This window comes from Pleurodeles waltl, chromosome 7 (genome assembly GCF_031143425.1).
Source record: "Pleurodeles waltl isolate 20211129_DDA chromosome 7, aPleWal1.hap1.20221129, whole genome shotgun sequence".
Classification (NCBI taxonomy): Eukaryota; Metazoa; Chordata; class Amphibia; order Caudata; family Salamandridae; genus Pleurodeles; species Pleurodeles waltl.
In genome coordinates this window covers 24700507-24721990 of record NC_090446.1, presented here as the reverse complement: position 1 = coordinate 24721990, position 21484 = coordinate 24700507, and the positions used below count along the sequence as shown (strand labels likewise).

At 50.1% G+C, this 21484-nt stretch overlaps 1 protein-coding gene across 2 annotated transcripts in view; it reads left to right on the top strand.

Annotated features, from left to right (window-relative positions):
* LOC138247149 (high mobility group nucleosome-binding domain-containing protein 5-like) overlaps nucleotides 1-20798 on the top strand; it is a 36151-nt gene extending 15353 nt beyond the window's left edge. Inside the window, exons 2-3 of one of the 2 annotated variants that reach the window (XM_069201890.1) lie at nucleotides 14362-14664; nucleotides 19896-20798. In XM_069201890.1, the coding sequence (XP_069057991.1) occupies nucleotides 14362-14664; nucleotides 19896-20545 (953 nt within the window). In that variant the 3' untranslated portion in view covers nucleotides 20546-20798. Of the gene's footprint in view, nucleotides 1-14361; nucleotides 14665-19892 lie in introns of both variants that reach the window. The other variant, XM_069201889.1, reaches the window with a different exon arrangement.
* The last annotated feature ends 686 nt before the right edge of the window (nucleotides 20799-21484 follow it).

Genomic DNA, 21484 nt, shown 5'->3' with positions numbered 1-21484 from the left:
TTCTTCTCTTCTGTTCTTCTGTTCTTCCCTTCTGTTCTTCTGTGTTCTTCCGGTCTTCTGTGTTCTTCTTCTCTGTTCTTCTCGGTGCTTCTGTGCTCTTCTTCTCGGTTCTTCTGTGTTCTTCTCTGTTCTTCTCTGTTCTTCTCTGTTCTTCTGTTCTTCTGTTCTTCTGTTCTTCTGTTCTTCGGTCTTCTGCTCTTCCGGTCTTCTGTTCTTCTGTCTTCTGTTCTTCTGTTCTTCTGTTCTTCTGTTCTTCTGTCTTCTGCTCTTCCGGTCTTCTGTTCTTCTGTCTTCTGTTCTTCTGTCTTCTGTTCTCCTGTCTTCGGCTCTTCTACCTCCTCCGTCTTCTTCCCCCGAGCCTGCCCTCCTGCTCCTTCCTCATCCCCCTCCCTCACTCGCCTCCCCCTCTCTCACCCCTAGCTAACCCGTTCGCTATCTACCTCCCTCACTCCTCCTATCTTCCTATCTCTCTAGCTCCCTATCTCACTATCTAACTCCCCCACTCTCCACCTCCTCCTACCTACCTATCTGTCTATCTATCTATTTCCCTATCTATCGACTTCTCTATCTATTTTCTCTATCTATTTCTCTATCTCTCCCCCCTCCCGCCACCCCCTCTACTACCTATCTCCCTATCCTCTCACTCTACCTCTCTCCCTCACCCACCTCTACAACCCCCCCTCCCCTATCTTCACAACCCTACTCCTATCTCTCTCCCTAATCTCCAAACCTCCTAACACTCACCCTCTTCCACCCTAAACCCCCTCCCCCAGCTCCTCTCACTCTACCTGTCCCCCCCCCTCCCTCGCGCTTTCCCGCCGCGACCTCCTGCACGCCCCCGCCCCCCAGCTCCCATTCGCCCCCAGCTGACCCCTCCCCCCCCTCCTACCTCTTATGGCGGCCGCTGCGCGACAGTGGTAGCGACCCTTGACCCAAGGGTAGGTCGCTCCCCCTGCCGCTGCAGCTCCTCCAAGTTCCCGAGTTCCTGTGTTCCTGAGACCCACCTAACTGTAAGTACCCCCCTCCTCCCAGCCCCTCGCCCTGCCCTGCGCCACTCACCTTCTCTCCTGCTCCTGCTTCTTTTCCTCCTCTCTGTCTCTTCCTCCTCGCCCCCCCTCTGCAATCTTCTTCTGTGTTCTTCTGTTCTTCTCTTCTGTTCTTCTGTTCTTCCCTTCTGTTCTTCTGTGTTCTTCCGGTCTTCTGTGTTCTTCTTCTCTGTTCTTCTCGGTGCTTCTGTGCTCTTCTTCTCGGTTCTTCTGTGTTCTTCTCTGTTCTTCTCTGTTCTTCTGTTCTTCTGTTCTTCTGTTCTTCTGTTCTTCTGTTCTTCGGTCTTCTGCTCTTCCGGTCTTCTGTTCTTCTGTCTTCTGTTCTTCTGTTCTTCTGTTCTTCTGTTCTTCTGTCTTCCGGTCTTCTGTTCTTCTGTTCTTCTGTCTTCTGTTCTTCTGTCTTCTGTTCTCCTGTCTTCGGCTCTTCTACCTCCTCCGTCTTCTTCCCCCGAGCCTGCCCTCCTGCTCCTTCCTCATCCCCCTCCCTCACTCGCCTCCCCCTCTCTCACCCCTAGCTAACCCGTTCGCTATCTACCTCCATCACTCCTCCTATCTTCCTATCTCTCTAGCTCCCTATCTCACTATCTAACTCCCCCACTCTCCACCTCCTCCTACCTACCTATCTGTCTATCTATCTATTTCCCTATCTATCTATCGACTTCTCTATCTATTTTCTCTATCTATTTCTCTATCTCTCCCCCCCTCCCGCCACCCCCTCTACTACCTATCTCCCTATCCTCTCACTCTACCTCTCTCCCTCACCCACCTCTACAACCCCCCCTCCCCTATCTTCACAACCCTACTCCTATCTCTCTCCCTAATCTCCAAACCTCCTAACACTCACCCTCCTCCACCCTAAACCCCCTCCCCCAGCTCCTCTCACTCTACCTGTCCCCCCCCTCCCTCGCGCTTTCCCGCCTCGACCTCCTGCACGCCCCCGCCCCCCAGCTCCCATTCGCCCCCAGTTGACCCCTCCCCCCCCCTCCTACCTCTTATGGCGGCCGCTGCGCGACAGTGGTAGCGACCCTTGACCCAAGGGTAGGTCGCTCCCCCTGCCGCTGCAGCTCCTCCAAGTTCCCGAGTTCCTGTGTTCCTGAGACCCACCTAACTGTAAGTACCCCCCTCCTCCCAGCCCCTCGCCCTGCCCCGCGCCACTCACCTTCTCTCCTGCTCCTGCTTCTTTTCCTCCTCTCTGTCTCTTCCTCCTCGCCCCCCCTCTGCAATCTTCTTCTGTGTTCTTCTGTTCTTCTCTTCTGTTCTTCTGTTCTTCCCTTCTGTTCTTCTGTGTTCTTCCGGTCTTCTGTGTTCTTCTTCTCTGTTCTTCTCGGTGCTTCTGTGCTCTTCTTCTCGGTTCTTCTGTGTTCTTCTCTGTTCTTCTCTGTTCTTCTGTTCTTCTGTTCTTCTGTTCTTCTGTTCTTCGGTCTTCTGCTCTTCCGGTCTTCTGTTCTTCTGTCTTCTGTTCTTCTGTTCTTCTGTTCTTCTGTTCTTCTGTCTTCTGCTCTTCCGGTCTTCTGTTCTTCTGTCTTCTGTTCTTCTGTCTTCTGTTCTCCTGTCTTTGGCTCTTCTACCTCCTCCGTCTTCTTCCCCCGAGCCTGCCCTCCTGCTCCTTCCTCATCCCCCTCCCTCACTCGCCTCCCCCTCTCTCACCCCTAGCTAACCCGTTCGCTATCTACCTCCCTCACTCCTCCTATCTTCCTATCTCTCTAGCTCCCTATCTCACTATCTAACTCCCCCACTCTCCACCTCCTCCTACCTACCTATCTGTCTATCTATCTATTTCCCTATCTATCGACTTCTCTATCTATTTTCTCTATCTATTTCTCTATCTCTCCCCCCCTCCCGCCACCCCCTCTACTACCTATCTCCCTATCCTCTCACTCTACCTCTCTCCCTCACCCACCTCTACAACCCCCCCTCCCCTATCTTCACAACCCTACTCCAATCTCTCTCCCTAATCTCCAAACCTCCTAACACTCACCCTCCTCCACCCTAAACCCCCTCCCCCAGCTCCTCTCACTCTACCTGTCCCCCCCCCTCCCTCGCGCTTTCCCGCCGCGACCTCCTGCACGCCCCCGCCCCCCAGCTCCCATTCGCCCCCAGCTGACCCCTCCCCCCCCTCCTACCTCTTATGGCGGCCGCTGCGCGACAGTGGTAGCAACCCTTGACCCAAGGGTAGGTCGCTCCCCCTGCCGCTGCAGCTCCTCCAAGTTCCCGAGTTCCTGTGTTCCTGAGACCCACCTAACTGTAAGTACCCCCCTCCTCCCAGCCCCTCGCCCTGCCCCGCGCCACTCACCTTCTCTCCTGCTCCTGCTTCTTTTCCTCCTCTCTGTCTCTTCCTCCTCGCCCCCCCTCTGCAATCTTCTTCTGTGTTCTTCTGTTCTTCTCTTCTGTTCTTCTGTTCTTCCCTTCTGTTCTTCTGTGTTCTTCCGGTCTTCTGTGTTCTTCTTCTCTGTTCTTCTCGGTGCTTCTGTGCTCTTCTTCTCGGTTCTTCTGTGTTCTTCTCTGTTCTTCTCTGTTCTTCTCTGTTCTTCTGTTCTTCTGTTCTTCTGTTCTTCGGTCTTCTGCTCTTCCGGTATTCTGTTCTTCTGTCTTCTGTTCTTCTGTTCTTCTGTTCTTCTGTTCTTCTGCCTTCTGCTCTTCCGGTCTTCTGTTCTTCTGTCTTCTGTTCTTCTGTCTTCTGTTCTCCTGTCTTCGGCTCTTCTACCTCCTCCGTCTTCTTCCCCCGAGCCTGCCCTCCTGCTCCTTCCTCATCCCCCTCCCTCACTCGCCTCCCCCTCTCTCACCCCTAGCTAACCCGTTCGCTATCTACCTCCCTCACTCCTCCTATCTTCCTATCTCTCTAGCTCCCTATCTCACTATCTAACTCCCCCACTCTCCACCTCCTCCTACCTACCTATCTGTCTATCTATCTATTTCCCTATCTATCGACTTCTCTATCTATTTTCTCTATCTATTTCTCTATCTCTCCCCCCCTCCCGCCACCCCCTCTACTACCTATCTCCCTATCCTCTCACTCTACCTCTCTCCCTCACCCACCTCTACAACCCCCCCTCCCCTATCTTCACAACCCTACTCCTATCTCTCTCCCTAATCTCCAAACCTCCTAACACTCACCCTCCTCCACCCTAAACCCCCTCCCCCAGCTCCTCTCACTCTACCTGTCCCCCCCCCCTCCCTCGCGCTTTCCCGCCGCGACCTCCTGCACGCCCCCACCCCCCAGCTCCCATTCGCCCCCAGCTGACCCCTCCCCCCCCCTCCTACCTCTTATGGCGGCCGCTGCGCGACAGTGGTAGCGACCCTTGACCCAAGGGTAGGTCGCTCCCCCTGCCGCTGCAGCTCCTCCAAGTTCCCGAGTTCCTGTGTTCCTGAGACCCACCTAACTGTAAGTACCCCCCTCCTCCCAGCCCCTCGCCCTGCCCCGCGCCACTCACCTTCTCTCCTGCTCCTGCTTCTTTTCCTCCTCTCTGTCTCTTCCTCCTCGCCCCCCCTCTGCAATCTTCTTCTGTGTTCTTCTGTTCTTCTCTTCTGTTCTTCTGTTCTTCCCTTCTGTTCTTCTGTGTTCTTCCGGTCTTCTGTGTTCTTCTTCTCTGTTCTTCTCGGTGCTTCTGTGCTCTTCTTCTCGGTTCTTCTGTGTTCTTCTCTGTTCTTCTCTGTTCTTCTCTGTTCTTCTGTTCTTCTGTTCTTCTGTTCTTCTGTTCTTCGGTCTTCTGCTCTTCCGGTCTTCTGTTCTTCTGTCTTCTGTTCTTCTGTTCTTCTGTTCTTCTGTTCTTCTGTCTTCTGCTCTTCCGGTCTTCTGTTCTTCTGTCTTCTGTTCTTCTGTCTTCTGTTCTCCTGTCTTCGGCTCTTCTACCTCCTCCGTCTTCTTCCCCCGAGCCTGCCCTCCTGCTCCTTCCTCATCCCCCTCACTCACTCGCCTCCCCCTCTCTCACCCCTAGCTAACCCGTTCGCTATCTACCTCCCTCACTCCTCCTATCTTCCTATCTCTCTAGCTCCCTATCTCACTATCTAACTCCCCCACTCTCCACCTCCTCCTACCTACCTATCTGTCTATCTATCTATTTCCCTATCTATCGACTTCTCTATCTATTTTCTCTATCTATTTCTCTATCTCTCCCCCCCTCCCGCCACCCCCTCTACTACCTATCTCCCTATCCTCTCACTCTACCTCTCTCCCTCACCCACCTCTACAACCCCCCCTCCCCTATCTTCACAACCCTACTCCTATCTCTCTCCCTAATCTCCAAACCTCCTAACACTCACCCTCCTCCACCCTAAACCCCCTCCCCCAGCTCCTCTCACTCTACCTGTCCCCCCCCCTCCCTCGCGCTTTCCCGCCGCGACCTGCTGCACGCCCCCGCCCCCCAGCTCCCATTCGCCCCCAGCTGACCCCTCCCCCCCCTCCTACCTCTTATGGCGGCCGCTGCGCGACAGTGGTAGCGACCCTTGACCCAAGGGTAGGTCGCTCCCCCTGCCGCTGCAGCTCCTCCAAGTTCCCGAGTTCCTGTGTTCCTGAGACCCACCTAACTGTAAGTACCCCCCTCCTCCCAGCCCCTCGCCCTGCCCCGCGCCACTCACCTTCTCTCCTGCTCCTGCTTCTTTTCCTCCTCTCTGTCTCTTCCTCCTCGCCCCCCCTCTGCAATCTTCTTCTGTGTTCTTCTGTTCTTCTCTTCTGTTCTTCTGTTCTTCCCTTCTGTTCTTCTGTGTTCTTCCGGTCTTCTGTGTTCTTCTTCTCTGTTCTTCTCGGTGCTTCTGTGCTCTTCTTCTCGGTTCTTCTGTGTTCTTCTCTGTTCTTCTCTGTTCTTCTCTGTTCTTCTGTTCTTCTGTTCTTCTGTTCTTCTGTTCTTCGGTCTTCTGCTCTTCCGGTCCTCTGTTCTTCTGTCTTCTGTTCTTCTGTTCTTCTGTTCTTCTGTTCTTCTGTTCTTCTGTCTTCTGCTCTTCCGGTCTTCTGTTCTTCTGTCTTCTGTTCTTCTGTCTTCTGTTCTCCTGTCTTCGGCTCTTCTACCTCCTCCGTCTTCTTCCCCCGAGCCTGCCCTCCTGCTCCTTCCTCATCCCCCTCCCTCACTCGCCTCCCCCTCTCTCACCCCTAGCTAACCCGTTCGCTATCTACCTCCCTCACTCCTCCTATCTTCCTATCTCTCTAGCTCCCTATCTCACTATCTAACTCCCCCACTCTCCACCTCCTCCTACCTACCTATCTGTCTATCTATCTATTTCCCTATCTATCGACTTCTCTATCTATTTTCTCTATCTATTTCTCTATCTCTCCCCCCCTCCCGCCACCCCTTCTACTACCTATCTCCCTATCCTCTCACTCTACCTCTCTCCCTCACCCACCTCTACAACCCCCCCTCCCCTATCTTCACAACCCTACTCCTATCTCTCTCCCTAATCTCCAAACCTCCTAACACTCACCCTCCTCCACCCTAAACCCCCTCCCCCAGCTCCTCTCACTCTACCTGTCCCCCCCCTCCCTCGCGCTTTCCCGCCGCGACCTCCTGCACGCCCCCGCCCCCCAGCTCCCATTCGCCCCCAGCTGACCCCTCCCCCCCCTCCTACCTCTTATGGCGGCCACTGCGCGACAGTGGTAGCGACCCTTGACCCAAGGGTAGGTCGCTCCCCCTGCCGCTGCAGCTCCTCCAAGTTCCCGAGTTCCTGTGTTCCTGAGACCCACCTAACTGTAAGTACCCCCCTCCTCCCAGCCCCTCGCCCTGCCCCGCGCCACTCACCTTCTCTCCTGCTTCTTTTCCTCCTCTCTGTCTCTTCCTCCTCGCCCCCCCTCTGCAATCTTCTTCTGTGTTCTTCTGTTCTTCTCTTCTGTTCTTCTGTTCTTCCCTTCTGTTCTTCTGTGTTCTTCCGGTCTTCTGTGTTCTTCTTCTCTGTTCTTCTCGGTGCTTCTGTGCTCTTCTTCTCGGTTCTTCTCTGTTCTTCTCTGTTCTTCTCTGTTCTTCTCTGTTCTTCTGTTCTTCTGTTCTTCTGTTCTTCGGTCTTCTGCTCTTCCGGTCTTCTGTTCTTCTGTCTTCTGTTCTTCTGTTCTTCTGTTCTTCTGTTCTTCTGTCTTCTGCTCTTCCGGTCTTCTGTTCTTCTGTCTTCTGTTCTCCTGTCTTCGGCTCTTCTACCTCCTCCGTCTTCTTCCCCCGAGCCTGCCCTCCTGCTCCTTCCTCATCCCCCTCCCTCACTCGCCTCCCCCTCTCTCACCCCTAGCTAACCCGTTCGCTATCTACCTCCCTCACTCCTCCTATCTTCCTATCTCTCTAGCTCCCTATCTCACTATCTAACTCCCCCACTCTCCACCTCCTCCTACCTACCTATCTGTCTATCTATCTATTTCCCTATCTATCGACTTCTCTATCTATTTTCTCTATCTATTTCTCTATCTCTCCCCCCCTCCCGCCACCCCCTCTACTACCTATCTCCCTATCCTCTCACTCTACCTCTCTCCCTCACCCACCTCTACAACCCCCCCTCCCCTATCTTCACAACCCTACACCTATCTCTCTCCCTAATCTCCAAACCTCCTAACACTCACCCTCCTCCACCCTAAACCCCCTCCCCCAGCTCCTCTCACTCTACCTGTCCCCCCCCTCCCTCGCGCTTTCCCGCCGCGACTTCCTGCACGCCCCCGCCCCCCAGCTCCCATTCGCCCCCAGCTGACCCCTCCCCCCCCCCTACCTCTTATGGCGGCCGCTGCGCGACTGCGCAGCGGGCGCGCGCAGCGGGCACGCCGCTTGCGCGCCGGAGGCGCGCCAGAGGCAAGCCCGTCTGCGCCCGTCCGCGCCTGGCCCGCGCCCAGCGCCACGACCCCTGGTCCCCAGCTCCCCCAAGCCCCGCTGATCCGCTACGACCCCACCACCCTCCACGCCCTCAACCCAGGGCGCTCCAAAACCTGCTTCCTAGCTCACCCCAAACGCACCCATGGACCCTTCGCCTGCAACTCCTGCAAACGCATCTTCCACCACGCAACTACCACGACCACAAGCCCACGCGCCATCAACCACCTCAAGTGCATCCTGATCAACGCTCGTTCCGTCCACAAGCACGCCGTTGAACTTTGGGACCTCCTGGACTCCACAGCCCCGGACGTCGCCTTCATCACGGAGACATGGATGAACGCCTCCTCTGCTCCAGACATCGCTACCCGCCATCCCCGAAGGCTACAAGATCTCCAGAAAAGACCGCACCAACCAAGTAGGAGGAGGTGTCGCCATCATCTTCAAAGACTCCATCAGCGTCACCACCTCCACCGAAGACCCCCCCCTCGCCGCTGAACACCTGCATTTTCAGATTCGCACCGACCCAAGGACCACCCTCAGAGGATCCCTCGTCTACCGTCCTCCCGGACCTCGCGCCTCTTTCAGCGACGCCATCGCCGACTTCATCTCCCCGCACGCCCTCGCCTCACCGGACTACATCCTCCTGGGCGACCTCAACTTCCATCTGGAACAAAACAACGACCCCAACACCACCACCCTGCTCGACAACCTCGCCAACCTCGGCCTCAAACAACTGGTGAACACCGCCACCCACATCGCCGGACACACGCTCGACCCTATCTTCTCCGCCAGCAAACACGTCTTCTTCAGCCACACCTCTGCCCTACACTGGACCGACCACAGCTGCGTCCACTTCACATTCCGACGCGAGACCTCCCACCTCCGCACTCAACCCATCCCTCATCGACAGTGGAACAAGATCCCTGAAGAGCAACTCTTCTCCGCTCTCGCCGCCAACCAACCCACGCTCACCACCGACCCCAACGTCGCAGCTCTCAACCTCACAAACTGGATCTCCAACTGCGCTGACAACCTTGCTCCCCTCAAACGCACGCATCGACAGACCAACACCAAAAAACCTCTCTGGTTCTCTGACACCCTCAAAGAATCAAAGAAAACTTGTCGTGCCCTTGAGAAGGCCTGGCGCAAGGACCACACCGCTGACAACATGACCGCCCTCAAGAACGCTACACGCGAACACCACCACCTGATCCGCACTGCCAAAAGGAACTTTTTCACCGACAGACTAGACAAAAACAGCCACAACAGCAGAGAACTCTTCAGCATCGTCAAAGAGTTCTCCAACCCCAGCGCCAGCGCCAACGCCGTCACGCCCTCACAGGATTTGTGCGAATCCCTCGCCACTTTCTTCCATCGCAAGATCAGCGACCTCCACGACAGCTTCGGACACCAGACCCAACCATACACCACTGAACCCGCTTCCCCGGACATCACCCTCAACAACTGGACCCACATCAACACGGAAGAAACCAAATCCATCATGAACTCTATCCACTCCGGCGCCCCTTCGGACCCCTGCCCGCACTTCATCTTTAACAAAGCCGACGACATCATCGCCCCGCACCTCCAGACCGTCATCAACTCTTCTTTTTCTTCTGCTACCTTCCCCGAATGCTGGAAGCACGCTGAAGTCAACGCCCTACTAAAGAAACCTACGGCTGACCCAAGCGACCTGAAAAACTTCCGCCCCATCTCTCTTCTACCTTTCCCAGCCAAGGTAATAGAAAAGACCGTCAACAAACAGCTGACCACCTTCCTGGAAGACAACAACCTGCTCGACCCTTCACAAACCGGATTCCGAACCAACCACAGCACGGAAACCGCCCTCATCTCAGTCACAGACGACATCAGAACCCTGATGGACAACGGTGAAACAGTCGCCCTCATTCTCCTCGACCTCTCGGCTGCCTTTGACACCGTCTGTCACCGCACCCTAATCACCCGCCTACGCTCCACCGGGATCCAAGGCCAGGCCCTGGACTGGATCGCCTCCTTCCTCGCTAACCGCTCCCAAAGAGTTTACCTCCCTCCGTTTCGCTCAGAACCCACCAAGATCATCTGCGGCGTACCTCAAGGCTCATCGCTCAGCCCGACACTCTTCAATGTCTACATGAGCCCCCTCGCCGACATCGTACGCAAGCACGACATCATCATCACCTCCTACGCCGACGACACCCAACTTGTACTCTCCCTCACCAAGGACCCCGCCAGCGCCAAGACCAACCTACAAGAGGGTATGAAGGACGTCGCAGATTGGATGAGGCTCAGCCGCCTAAAGCTGAACTCTGAAAAAACGGAAGTCCTCATCCTCGGCAACACCCCGTCCGCCTGGGACGACTCCTGGTGGCCCACGGCCCTCGGCACCGCACCGACCCCCGCAGACCACGCCCGCAACCTCGGCTTCATCTTGGACCCTCTTCTCACCATGACCAAGAAAGTCAACGCCGTGTCCTCCGCCTGCTTCCTCACTCTCCGCATGCTCCGTAAGATCTTCCGCTGGATCCCCGCCGACACCAGAAAAACCGTGACCCACGCCCTCGTCACGAGCCGCCTGGACTACGGCAACACCCTCTACGCCGGGACCACAGCCAAACTCCAAAACCGCCTGCAACGCATCCAAAACGCCTCGGCCCGCCTCATCCTCGACGTACCCCGCAACAGCCACATCTCCGCACACCTGAGACACCTGCATTGGCTCCCAGTCAGCAAAAGGATCACCTTCCGTCTTCTCACCCACGCACACAAAGCCCTCCACAACAAGGGACCGGAATACCTCAACAGACGCCTCAGCTTCTACGTCCCCACCCGCCCCCTCCGCTCCGCTGGCCTCGCACTTGCTGCCGTCCCTCGCACCCGCCGCTCCACGGCGGGTGGGAGATCTTTCTCCTTCCTGGCGGCCAAGACCTGGAACTCCCTCCCCACCAGCCTCAGGATCACCCAGGACCACTCCGCTTTCCGGAGACTCCTAAAGACTTGGCTGTTCGAGCAGCGATAACCCCCCCTTTCCCCCCTAGCGCCTTGAGACCCGCACGGGTGAGTAGCGCGCTTTATAAATGTTAATGATTTGATTTGATTTGATCCCCTGGTATTATCAGGACCCAGTATTTCTATTCAACTTTTATTATCACACCCTATTTCCAGGCTACTCGTAATGAGCCACTTGAAGAGGCTGATTTACTTGGACGCCAAAGTAGTGTACAATGAGTTGATAATCTCAATGGATTTCGGGTTACATATAGACATCCAAGCTATGAGACTGTAGATGGCCCCTACTGGTAGCAAGTGTATAAGGTGACTGCCAGCCAGCCCAATGTGTGACAGTACTTGATAAATATAAAATAGTGTGCATAGAACTGCGTTTACCCAGACTTGCCAACTTCAACATAAATCTCACAGTGTGAGGAGGGGGTAGGGCCTTTGAGGGGGTATGGCCTCATGTCAAAAAGCACCTAAGAGGCACTTTTGCCCCCACGCCCAACCCAGCCCCAAACTCCGTCCTCTTAAAAAATCTTCCTGAGGCTGTAGTCGATGTCGTGGGGTGTTTTCATACACATCAATGGACATCAGCAGTTAAAAGCCTCTGAAAATAAGTTTGTTTTCACTGCCACCATGTGATATTGGCTCCTCACTGCATGACCATGTGATGGGAGCCAATATTGTGTGTCATACGGTGAGATTGTGTGAATTGGCAGATCTCAGTTCTGAGGCCCAGTAGTCATTGTGACGCATTTTCTCATTTCTGGTTGTTTGCATCAGGGAGCGTGTAGTTCTGTAATTACAGTTAGTAGTGTGGCTCTCTCAATTCTGACACAGGGGCACTACTTCCCAAAAAGCCTATTACACTGACTGTACCAGACAGACCTTGGTACCCCTGACAGCACTAGCTGGGACATGGTTACAGAGGTCCATCTTTGCAAAGAAACCTCTTTACAGCAAAGAGATTCAAGTAGTGTAACAAAACATGAGAAGGTGGTTAAGACAGCACAAGTGCAAAAGAAAGAGGAGTGAAGAAAGAACATGAGAAAGCATGAGATAGACCTAGAAATTATAAATTTTTCAACAGTAATTTTTCAAACTCAAAGCCCTAATGTATTTGCAAAAGTGTCTCTTCTTTCTTAAATGGCATCAATCAATCAATCAGTGCTTGTATAGCGTAACTACTCACCCGTTACGGTCTCAAGGCGCTGGGGGAGGAAGTGTAGCGGATACCAGTGAGGTGGTTCTTAAAAAAGCCATGTCTTCAGTTCCTTCGTGAAGGTGAGGAGGGAGGTGATTTGTCTGATGTGGAGATGGAGGGCATTCCAGGCTGTGGCTGCGAGGTTAGAAAAGGAGCGTCTTCCTGTTCTGGTTTTCCTGAAGCGGGGTACTTCTGTGAGAGAGAGCTGGGCTGAGTGTAGGGTCCTGTGGGGTACGTGGAGGTTGAGTCGCTGGTTCAGGTATTCTAGTCTGGTGTTGTGGATGGCTTTGTGTGTGTGGGTGAGGATCTTGAAGGTGATTATTTTCTCTATGGGAAGCCAGTGCAATGTACGCAAGTGTTTTGAGATGTGGCAGTGTCGAGGTATTTCGAGCACCAGTTCGGGGGCGGCGTTCTGGATGTTTTGTAGTTTGTGGTTGAGTTTCTGGCTGATTCCGGTGTAGAATGCATTGCCATAGTCCAGTCTGCTATGATGAGGGTGTGTGTGACAGTCTTTCTATGTTTGAGGGGAACCCCTGGAAGGACTTGCATAGGAGGCAGAGTGTGCAGAAGCAGGTGGAGGTGACTGAGCTGATTTGATGGTTCATGCTGAGGTTGGAGTCCAGGATGATTCCGAGTTTGCGGTTTGGCTGGTGGGGGTGAGTGGGTTTACAAGGGTAGGTGTCTACCAGGAGTCATTGCACGTGTTGGGTTGAGGGCCCATGATGAGTACTTCTGTTTTGTTTGCATTGAGTTGAAGGCAGCAGTTTCTCATCCATGTTAATGGATGACACTACTTTGTCTTTGCTACAGTCTCGAAAACACTTATGACCCTGGTGGTCTTTAGCCCTGGTGGTGCTTTGGTGGCAGTCAGACCTCCACATTATGAGCATGGCAAAAGTGCCATGGTCGGACCGCCCAGCACCGGAATTTTCCCTCCACAGGAGGGGCTGGTGGTGCTTGTGGTCCTAATCCACCAGGGCAGCGCTGCATGCAGCCCCACCCTGGGGATTACGAGTCCCCTCTCCAACAGCCTTTGCATGGTGGTAACTTGGCATGGGCAGTGCAGGGGCCCCCATGGACAGGCCCATCACACTTTTCACTGTCTCCTTCACAGACCTACGCACTGCAACATTGCCACTGGCTCAATTACGAACTGGCGTCAATGTTTGGGATATTTCCCGCAGGCCCATCGGGCTGGAGTTTCCGCCCACTGACCCTGTGAGAAACTCAGAATAGGGGCTGCGGGAAGGTCACCATTTCAGGTAGGATCGTAGGGTCATTTCATCCAAAGTGTCCCTTCTTCGCAGGTAATCGGCTGTACTATCCTGCTGCCATCCAGTCAACATGCACCACACCATTCAAGCAATTACAGTAGAGTTTGGTACCGGCAGAGATTGTTCAAACTTGGCTCTTTTGAAGGTTGAGCAACACTGAGTGAACATATGTGAGAAATAGGTTAAATAGAGGGCAAGTCTGGTGCACGCCTGGACACTGCACAGTGTAAAAGTTACATCACCTTCATATTCCACTTGTTTCAAGAATGTTTGTAATTTAAAATGAAAATCATAACTTGGTAAATCTCAAATATGGACAACATTTCTCACAAAGAAATGTTTTATGAAATATTGTTTCACCAGATATCCTGTTTCAGTTAAATTCTCTGGTAAAAAAAGATGTTTAGCATTACAATTAAGCTTATTTGTTAATTATTCATAAAACAAGACATTTGGATACTCATAAGAGACATCTCAGTGATGATAGAAATCAATACAACTGCCTTTGCTTACCTCCGCTCAAGATCAGTGTGTCTGTTTCTTCTCTCTTTTGCGCTGTGATCCTTTCTTCCTTCTCACTCACACACTGTGCCCATTAAGAAGTAAACTATACATCTTGCAGTAGTTGCCTGTGGTCTTTTGTGTTAAATGTTACCTGCACAGATTGCACAGATTTACACGTGAGTTGCACTAAGATTAAATAACTGTCTTCAGATATACATGGCTTTGAATCAGTGGAAATAAGTTTAAAACTTGGCTCTGCCCCCCTTAAACTTTCAGCTGTTTTAATTAGGAAAATCGAGCAATGGATGTTAACTTTGATATATGAACACTCAAGACTCAATTTGACATGGTGATTGGAAATCAATAAAGATGGTCAATGGGTTTGTCAATCCAGTGTATAATGTGATTCTCTGCCAGTCCTCGTAGTACATTTCCTTTGATGGATATTTGGATGACAGATAGGTGTTCAAACTCTCTGCTAGCAGAAGAGAGCTGCATTTTAAATACTTTTAGATCAGAAATAATGGGTCTGTGGTGAAGCCTGTGATATCTTTATTGCATTAATCCAGGTGAATCTCAGCATGAAGGTGTTCGTAAGCCCGGGATGTGTTTTGGAGACTACATCCAAAAACATGGTCAAAAGTTTGAGAACTTCAAGAATAAGTCACCCGTCGAGACGTCAGAGCAAGAGGCTCTGCAACACCATAATCTGCAGCAGAGTAAAGAAGGACCAAATCCCTACAGAGATAAAAAACCCTGCCCCAAACCTGACTTCTCCAAGCTGAAGAACTGCTCTGTAGACTGGGACTGCGACGGTGAGGACAAATGCTGCAGCACCAAGGTCGGCATGAGGTGCACCAAGGCAATATTTGGTAAGGACCTACTATGTCTCTTCTCTCTCTTGTCAGGGTCTTCTGAGCCCTCTCTTCTGTCAATAGTCAATGCATGAGCATGCACTACTGTGAATGGGGTAGAACAGGCAACAAATTGACACCATCTCAAATGGTGCCACCTAGAGTGCCTACAAAGATCACTTTGTTTCCTTTTAAGATATTGAGTGGACTTAGGGGAATTTCAATTACCTTACTCAATAAGGCTCATATTTATGAAAGGTTTGCGTTGCCTTACCGCCATTTATTTTGGCACTAAGGCATCGCAAACCTAACTCCATATTTATACTTTGATGCAAGACCAGTCTAACATCCTAGTTTTGGAGTTAGCTCTATTTTTAGGAAGCACCAACCCACCTTGCGCCAATGAGATGCAGGGTAGGCATTCCCTTCCTAAAAATGACACTAGCCCCCCCTGCACCATATTTAACTCCCTACGCAGAAACTACGTGCAACTGAGAAGCAGGCCTAAATAATGGTGCTAAGCCCATTTAGCATCATTATTTAAAGCCTGGTCAGACCAGGCATTAAAGTGCCAATAGGCCCATTTCCATGGGGAAACACCATGGAATGGGCTCACAGATGCCAACCCCAAGCCCCAGATACACCACCACCCATACCACAGGGACACTATAGGAGGAGGGAGCCCATCCCAGATAAGTTTCAGCTAAGTGTTTGCGTATGTGTGTGGTGTGCCTTTGGAGGTCCCTTACATAGGGCCCCCTGCCTGGCACTGGGTATGTAGGGCTTGCCCAAGGGACACTGATTCCATGTGGTGGGCATTGGGCTATACTTAGACAGGAGTTGTTTTCTGGCTGCTTGTGCATAAAAAAATGACTATAGGCGGCTTAGAGGCAGATATTTTGCTGCTAACCTGTCTAACGTCACTTCTGTCCCACTAGTGCCATTTCCCCTACCTCCATCCCTCACAGGCTAGTGTCTGTTTTTGAGACGCTAGCCATTCCTTAGCGCCATTGTGCATCATTTCATAAATATGCTGTTAGGGACTGGCGTTAGCCAGCTTTTAAAAAAAATGACGCACAACTGTGTTAGCACAGTTGTGCGCCATTTTTCATAAATATGGACCTAAGTGTTTTCAATTACTGCATCAAAGTCTCAGAATAATCTTAGCCAGTATCTGGGAAGATACGCCATCCTGAGAACGCTCACTAGAGGGCTATTGAAGAACAACAGACTTCTCCACCTGTGGCAGAAACCTAGGGGAGGTTTTGAGAATAGTTCTAGTATTGGCTTCTTTAGTTCCTATCAACAATTAATTATCTGTTAATGATTCCAAAGCAGGTCACACTGAAATTATTTTTCCCTCCCTCTCAGATTTATTTTCTACCTTTTCATATGGACAGAGTTAAGTGAGTTGCACAACGTCACAGAAATAACATAGTTGGCATTCAGAAGTGGCTCTAAAGCTGGTCACTGAAAAAGGCATATGTAAGTACACTGATGTCATTCACACTAAATGGTGCATCAGCTATTCCAGGTAAATGTTGGTAATTACTCCATACAAAGATGGCTGCACATTCCTCACAAAGGTCCAGGTTTTTCCATCTTGACTACTGCCAACGTGATGAGCAATAAGAGAGACCCTTTAGCCATTTTCATGTTTTCAAGGTTCTGTTCTCCTAGGCAGGAGTAGTGCTGTGAGAGATGGCATGGAGATAGACAGAGGACTCCTGGTCTAGCTCTTGATGAAGCCACTCCATTTTGGGCAAACATTTTCTGCATGTCTCACCTTTCTGGACAGAACCAGCATAGACTTCTGTGGCCCCTATAGGACCAATAAGCAGAAATCCAGCAAAAAGTAGGAGGAGGAAGGCAAAAGATTTGGGTTTGTCCCAGTAGAGAGAGACATGTCTAACACACCCATTTCTATAGCATGTACAACCTTGGGTCTATATTCTGCTTTGTCATAGCATGGTTTAACTGAGGTGAGCATTTGATTCCTTTTGACATCCCAAGTACTGCATTTAACACAGGGGGCACATGGACGACTCCTGCCTAGGGGAATATAAAGAACCAGATTACTTCCCAATAAATAATGCCATCCTTTGAACCAGCAGTGCACACATTCCAAAGTTAGACTGCAGACTCTCAGTCACATATTATGTTGCAGAGTTATCAGGAAAAGAAGTTAACAAATACCCTCTGGCAATCCCATTCAGGAAATGTTTCTGCATTGTTGACATATTCACTGGTCAGGGCACATTTTCTATTTGTTGTGTAAAATGATGTAAATGATTCTACCTTGGGAAAGATACATAGAAAATATGCAGGAAAGGACCATGGCAATGTGCTAGTGCTGACCTCTATAGTTTTCCATTCTCTTAGTTCATTCCCTTTCTCTGGGTAGGTACTTTTCCACTCTGTGTGTTCTGTTTTCCTGCTTTTATAACCTACAAGAACAGAACACAAAAGTACAACAAAACAACAGCACATCACCACTGGGAAATAAAATAAAGGGCAATATAAAGACAAAACAAGTATAAATACAAAACAAAGAAAACACAATACATGACAGATACAGAACACGAAAACAAAATTTGCCAATACAGCATCACAGCAAAATAATGTCACAACAACATGCGGAACAACAAACCTGGGAGATAGAAAATGACAGCCTGGGGATCATTGCAAATTCATTGCAAATTCTGTCATTCTCTCCCCTGTTCTCACTCTAGATGTTCTCTATGCTGCCACCTTTTTGTAAGTCTTCAATAGCCTGGACAAAATTGAAAAGTGTATCCATTGAGCAATGCACATACTTATCATGAAACAAATAACTTTTACACACTACCTTTCGGAGAACACCTGCGTGAAAAAAAGTTTTGCCACAGCTACAAAAAGCTTGTGTGGCACCAGAAAAGCGTATTCTTCTTTGCTTCACAGTCCTGTGAGCCTTTATTTACTCAAAACAATTCGAGATTTACTCACAGGTGTGCTGGAGTAATACAAGATCTGCACAGGTCAAGGCTATATGTGCTCAGTGTGTGGAAGCTTAATAAATGTGCCAATAAACATTTTACCTAATACAGTTCTGCACATTTTAAGGCCCAAAAAACATAGCTTAGTGTTATTTCACAATTGTATGATTAGTGCTTATTACCGTGTCACACAGAGCTCAACAGGTCAAAATCATGGTCTGCAGACGGGGCGGCAGGAAGGGTAAGATGTTTAGTTAATATCTTCATTGGTCATTAAAAAGTGACAGGTAGTCTCGGGGAAACATGTAATTTGCAGTGATTTCACATTCAGTGTCCACAGTTTTTGCTCTCAGTCAAAGCATTTCCTGTAACAGAGAGTGCTGCAACATCTGCCTCATTCCTTGTGACACACCCAACAACCACGTGCCCTATTTACAGATACTGTTGGACCTGAGAATGCATCAAATGCAATGCCTTCCCAGGAGAGATGCAACAAAGAGAAATATCTTTATTCCTCCTTATTCCTTCCTCTTTCTATGTGTGACACATTCTGGGGCACACATAGAAAGAGGAAAATGCCTCAGAGGATTGTTTTTGTGCACAAAAACAGTCCTGCTTACAACACAGACACCCTTGCACCGTGGTGCAGTTATGTTAAATACAGCGCATTCCTGCCCTTTCCGTATCATGCAGTTCAGCGCAGCACATCAAGATGACTTGTTGAGCTGCACATTGTGATTTTTTAAATAAATATACCCCCATATCTTTTGTGGTTTGAATATGCACAGTATAGTCCCACGGACTAAAGCAGTCATCTGTGTGTTCAATGGCATTGATAATCTCAAGGCCACACTACACTTCAATTATATTACAGACTTTATCCACAAAGAACTCTATGGTCCTCATTACAACCCTGGCGGTCGATGGAATAGTGGAGGTATTACCGCCAACAGGCTGGCAGTACCTACCTCCACTATTATGACATTGGCAGTTTGCAAATGTACCACACCAACCGCCACAACGGTAATGACCGTCACTAGGCCGCCCATGGCATTATGACCCTACCCACCGCCATGGTTTCAGTGGTTTAGGGACTGCCACTAAAACTATGGCAGTAGGCGTTATCAGTGCCAGGGAAATCCTTCCCTGTCACTGATAGGGGTCTCCCCCTCCCACCCCCACACATTTACACACATACACGCACATACATACACACCTATACACACGCATACACACATTCACCCACGCATTTATACATTCATACAAACTCACAGCAACACTCACATACATACATCCAGGCACAAATGCAATCTTGCAACACAACATGCACATACACTCACACCCACTCATTCACACGTGCATTACACACGCATGCATACATTCACATACAGTCACACATACCCCCACTCATGCACACAATGCCCCCACCCCTCTCTCCTGTCAGAGAATCCAACTTACCTGCTTGCAGGGGGTCCTCCGGCAGGAGACGGGACGCGGCGTTGCTGCCAGCAGCAGCGGCCGCCAGAAAAACACCGCCAGGCCATATCATGGAACATGACACGGTACGCAGTGTTTTGCTGGCGTGGCGCTGGTGCTGGCAGCAGCGCCACCTTACTGCCATGACTGTTGATGGAATTACACTAGCATTCTGGTGGTATTCCATCTACGGTCATAATGCCATGGTGGGTCGGTAGCCACGCAATGGTATGTTGGCGGCCATCGCTGTGACGGTAGGCGGCATTTGCCGCCAATGTCATAATGAGGGCCTCTGTGTTCCCACATATAAACAATGCTTCTCACTAAGGGTGCGTTCACGAATGTGCAAATTTGACACATCAATATACCATATACATACATACATACATAAATACATCAATATATTTGAACTGAATCCTCAGTGGTTGACATATTTTTCCAGGTAAACTATTCCTTTTGCCGAGAAGCCAACCACATTTGAGTGGGTTCACTAATCTTTCTCACCCTGAAAGCCCTTTTACTCTTTCCTTTGGCTGGAGTGTTTCTGCAACCTTGTCCAGGGTGAGGACAGTTTACTGTGGGTAGAAAATACCCAGCAATCTGTGGGTGTGTTTATGTCAGCTGTATGAAGAGCTTACTCCTCCAGCCAGAGGTAGGAGTGCAGTGTTCTTCTGGATGTGATAAGTAAATAATGCATTTATGCCTGCAGGAAGCTGGCAGCCTGTCTCTGGACATGATGAAAATAGCCATCTCTTATCTGCCATTCCCATATTGTATTTTTTTTTTTTTTTTTAGAAGAAGAAGGCAAGGTGGACACATCAGAGAACCACAGAGCTGCTGAAACTGAAAAGGAACAACAAGAGAAAGGTGCAGAACAAAAGCTAAAACCAAAACGAGATCACAGTGAAGAAGAAGAAGACAACAGTGAAGAGTCAGAATCAGAGGAAGGAAGTGAAGGAGAACAAGGACATGAAGGAAAGCGAGAAAAAAGAAGTGAAAAAGAAAACCTGGGTGGGAAAGGAAAGGGAAACGCTAATGAGAAAGGGAAGGGTGAAGGAAAGGGTAAGGGCAGAGAGGGAGTTGAAGGGCATGGGAAGGGTAAAGGAAAAGGTAAGGGCAGAGAAGGAGATGAAGGGCATGGGAAGGGTGAAGGAAAGGGTAAGGGCAGAGAAGGAGTCGAGGGACATGGGAAAGGAAAGGGAGAAGGAAGAGGTAAGGGTGGCAAGGGAGGGAAGGGACAAGGGAAAGGAAAAGGTGAAAAGGAACCGGGTGGTGGCAATAGCAAGGGAAGAGAGAACCAAAAGGAAAGAGAAAAGAGGAGTGAAAAGGGAACTGGCAAAGGAAAAGGACATGGAGGTAAACCAGTGGGAGCAGTAGGAAAAGGAGCACAGCATGGGAGGGTGACAGCAAAAGGTAGTGGGAGAGAGAATGGAAAGAATCAAGGATAAGGAATGGGTGGCAAAGAACAAAACAAGGAGATTGGACAGGGGCTGGGAAGATAGAGGGGCAAAAGAGGGAAGGGGATAAAACTAGGAAATAGATCACACTCAAGACAAAGGGAAAGAGGAAGTGAAGCCAGTGTTCTAAGAGTTATTATTGCATTGTTTTCTTCCATTAATACATTCATTTGTTGAAAGAAACTGAATTGTCAGTCTCCAAAAAAGTAGTGTAAATGTAGAATAAATTGCATATCAAAATCTACACCCTGTTGCCTTTCTATGAATGCATGTATTTTCCAGCTGTCTTCCTAGTATGCTTCTCTTCCCACCTCTGTGCTTCATTTTGCACTCTCTATCAGTCCAAGTGATGAAACCTGTGGAACTCTTGAGAAACTTTTCATTGGTAGGATAAGTATCAGATTCTAAGCTGTGGTTGCACATCGAATTTTACTGTTGCGTCCTTAACTTCACAATATGTGTCTCTCAGGAGCAAAACCAGTTTTTAGAAGAGATTGGTCTGAACCTCACAGTTTTGGGGGGGTGCTATAAAGAGTGGTGTTAAGTTCCTCCTAAATCAACTATACAACACAGTGTGGATTTAGTTAACAGGAGTGATTAAATATAAGCAAACATACCACTTGTCTTGCTTGAAAATTTGAGGTGGGTTGTTTTAGAATAGTTGATTGTGTAAATGAGATATCATTTTTATTACATGGTTGTCTCTACTTGTATCCAGCTGTATGTGGATGCTACATCTAGTAGATAGGCTAGGCTAATAGCCCATGGGGTGTAGTGTGAGTGCTACTATGGGAGGCTGACATACTCTATGATGGTCTTGGATGGAGTATTCTGCTAGTGTTTCAAAACGTTGTATTGAAGGCTTGAGGTCCATAGTGCAGAGCAGATTTGCACTGCTTAACCTACCCACAAGCTTGTCTAGACATGGAA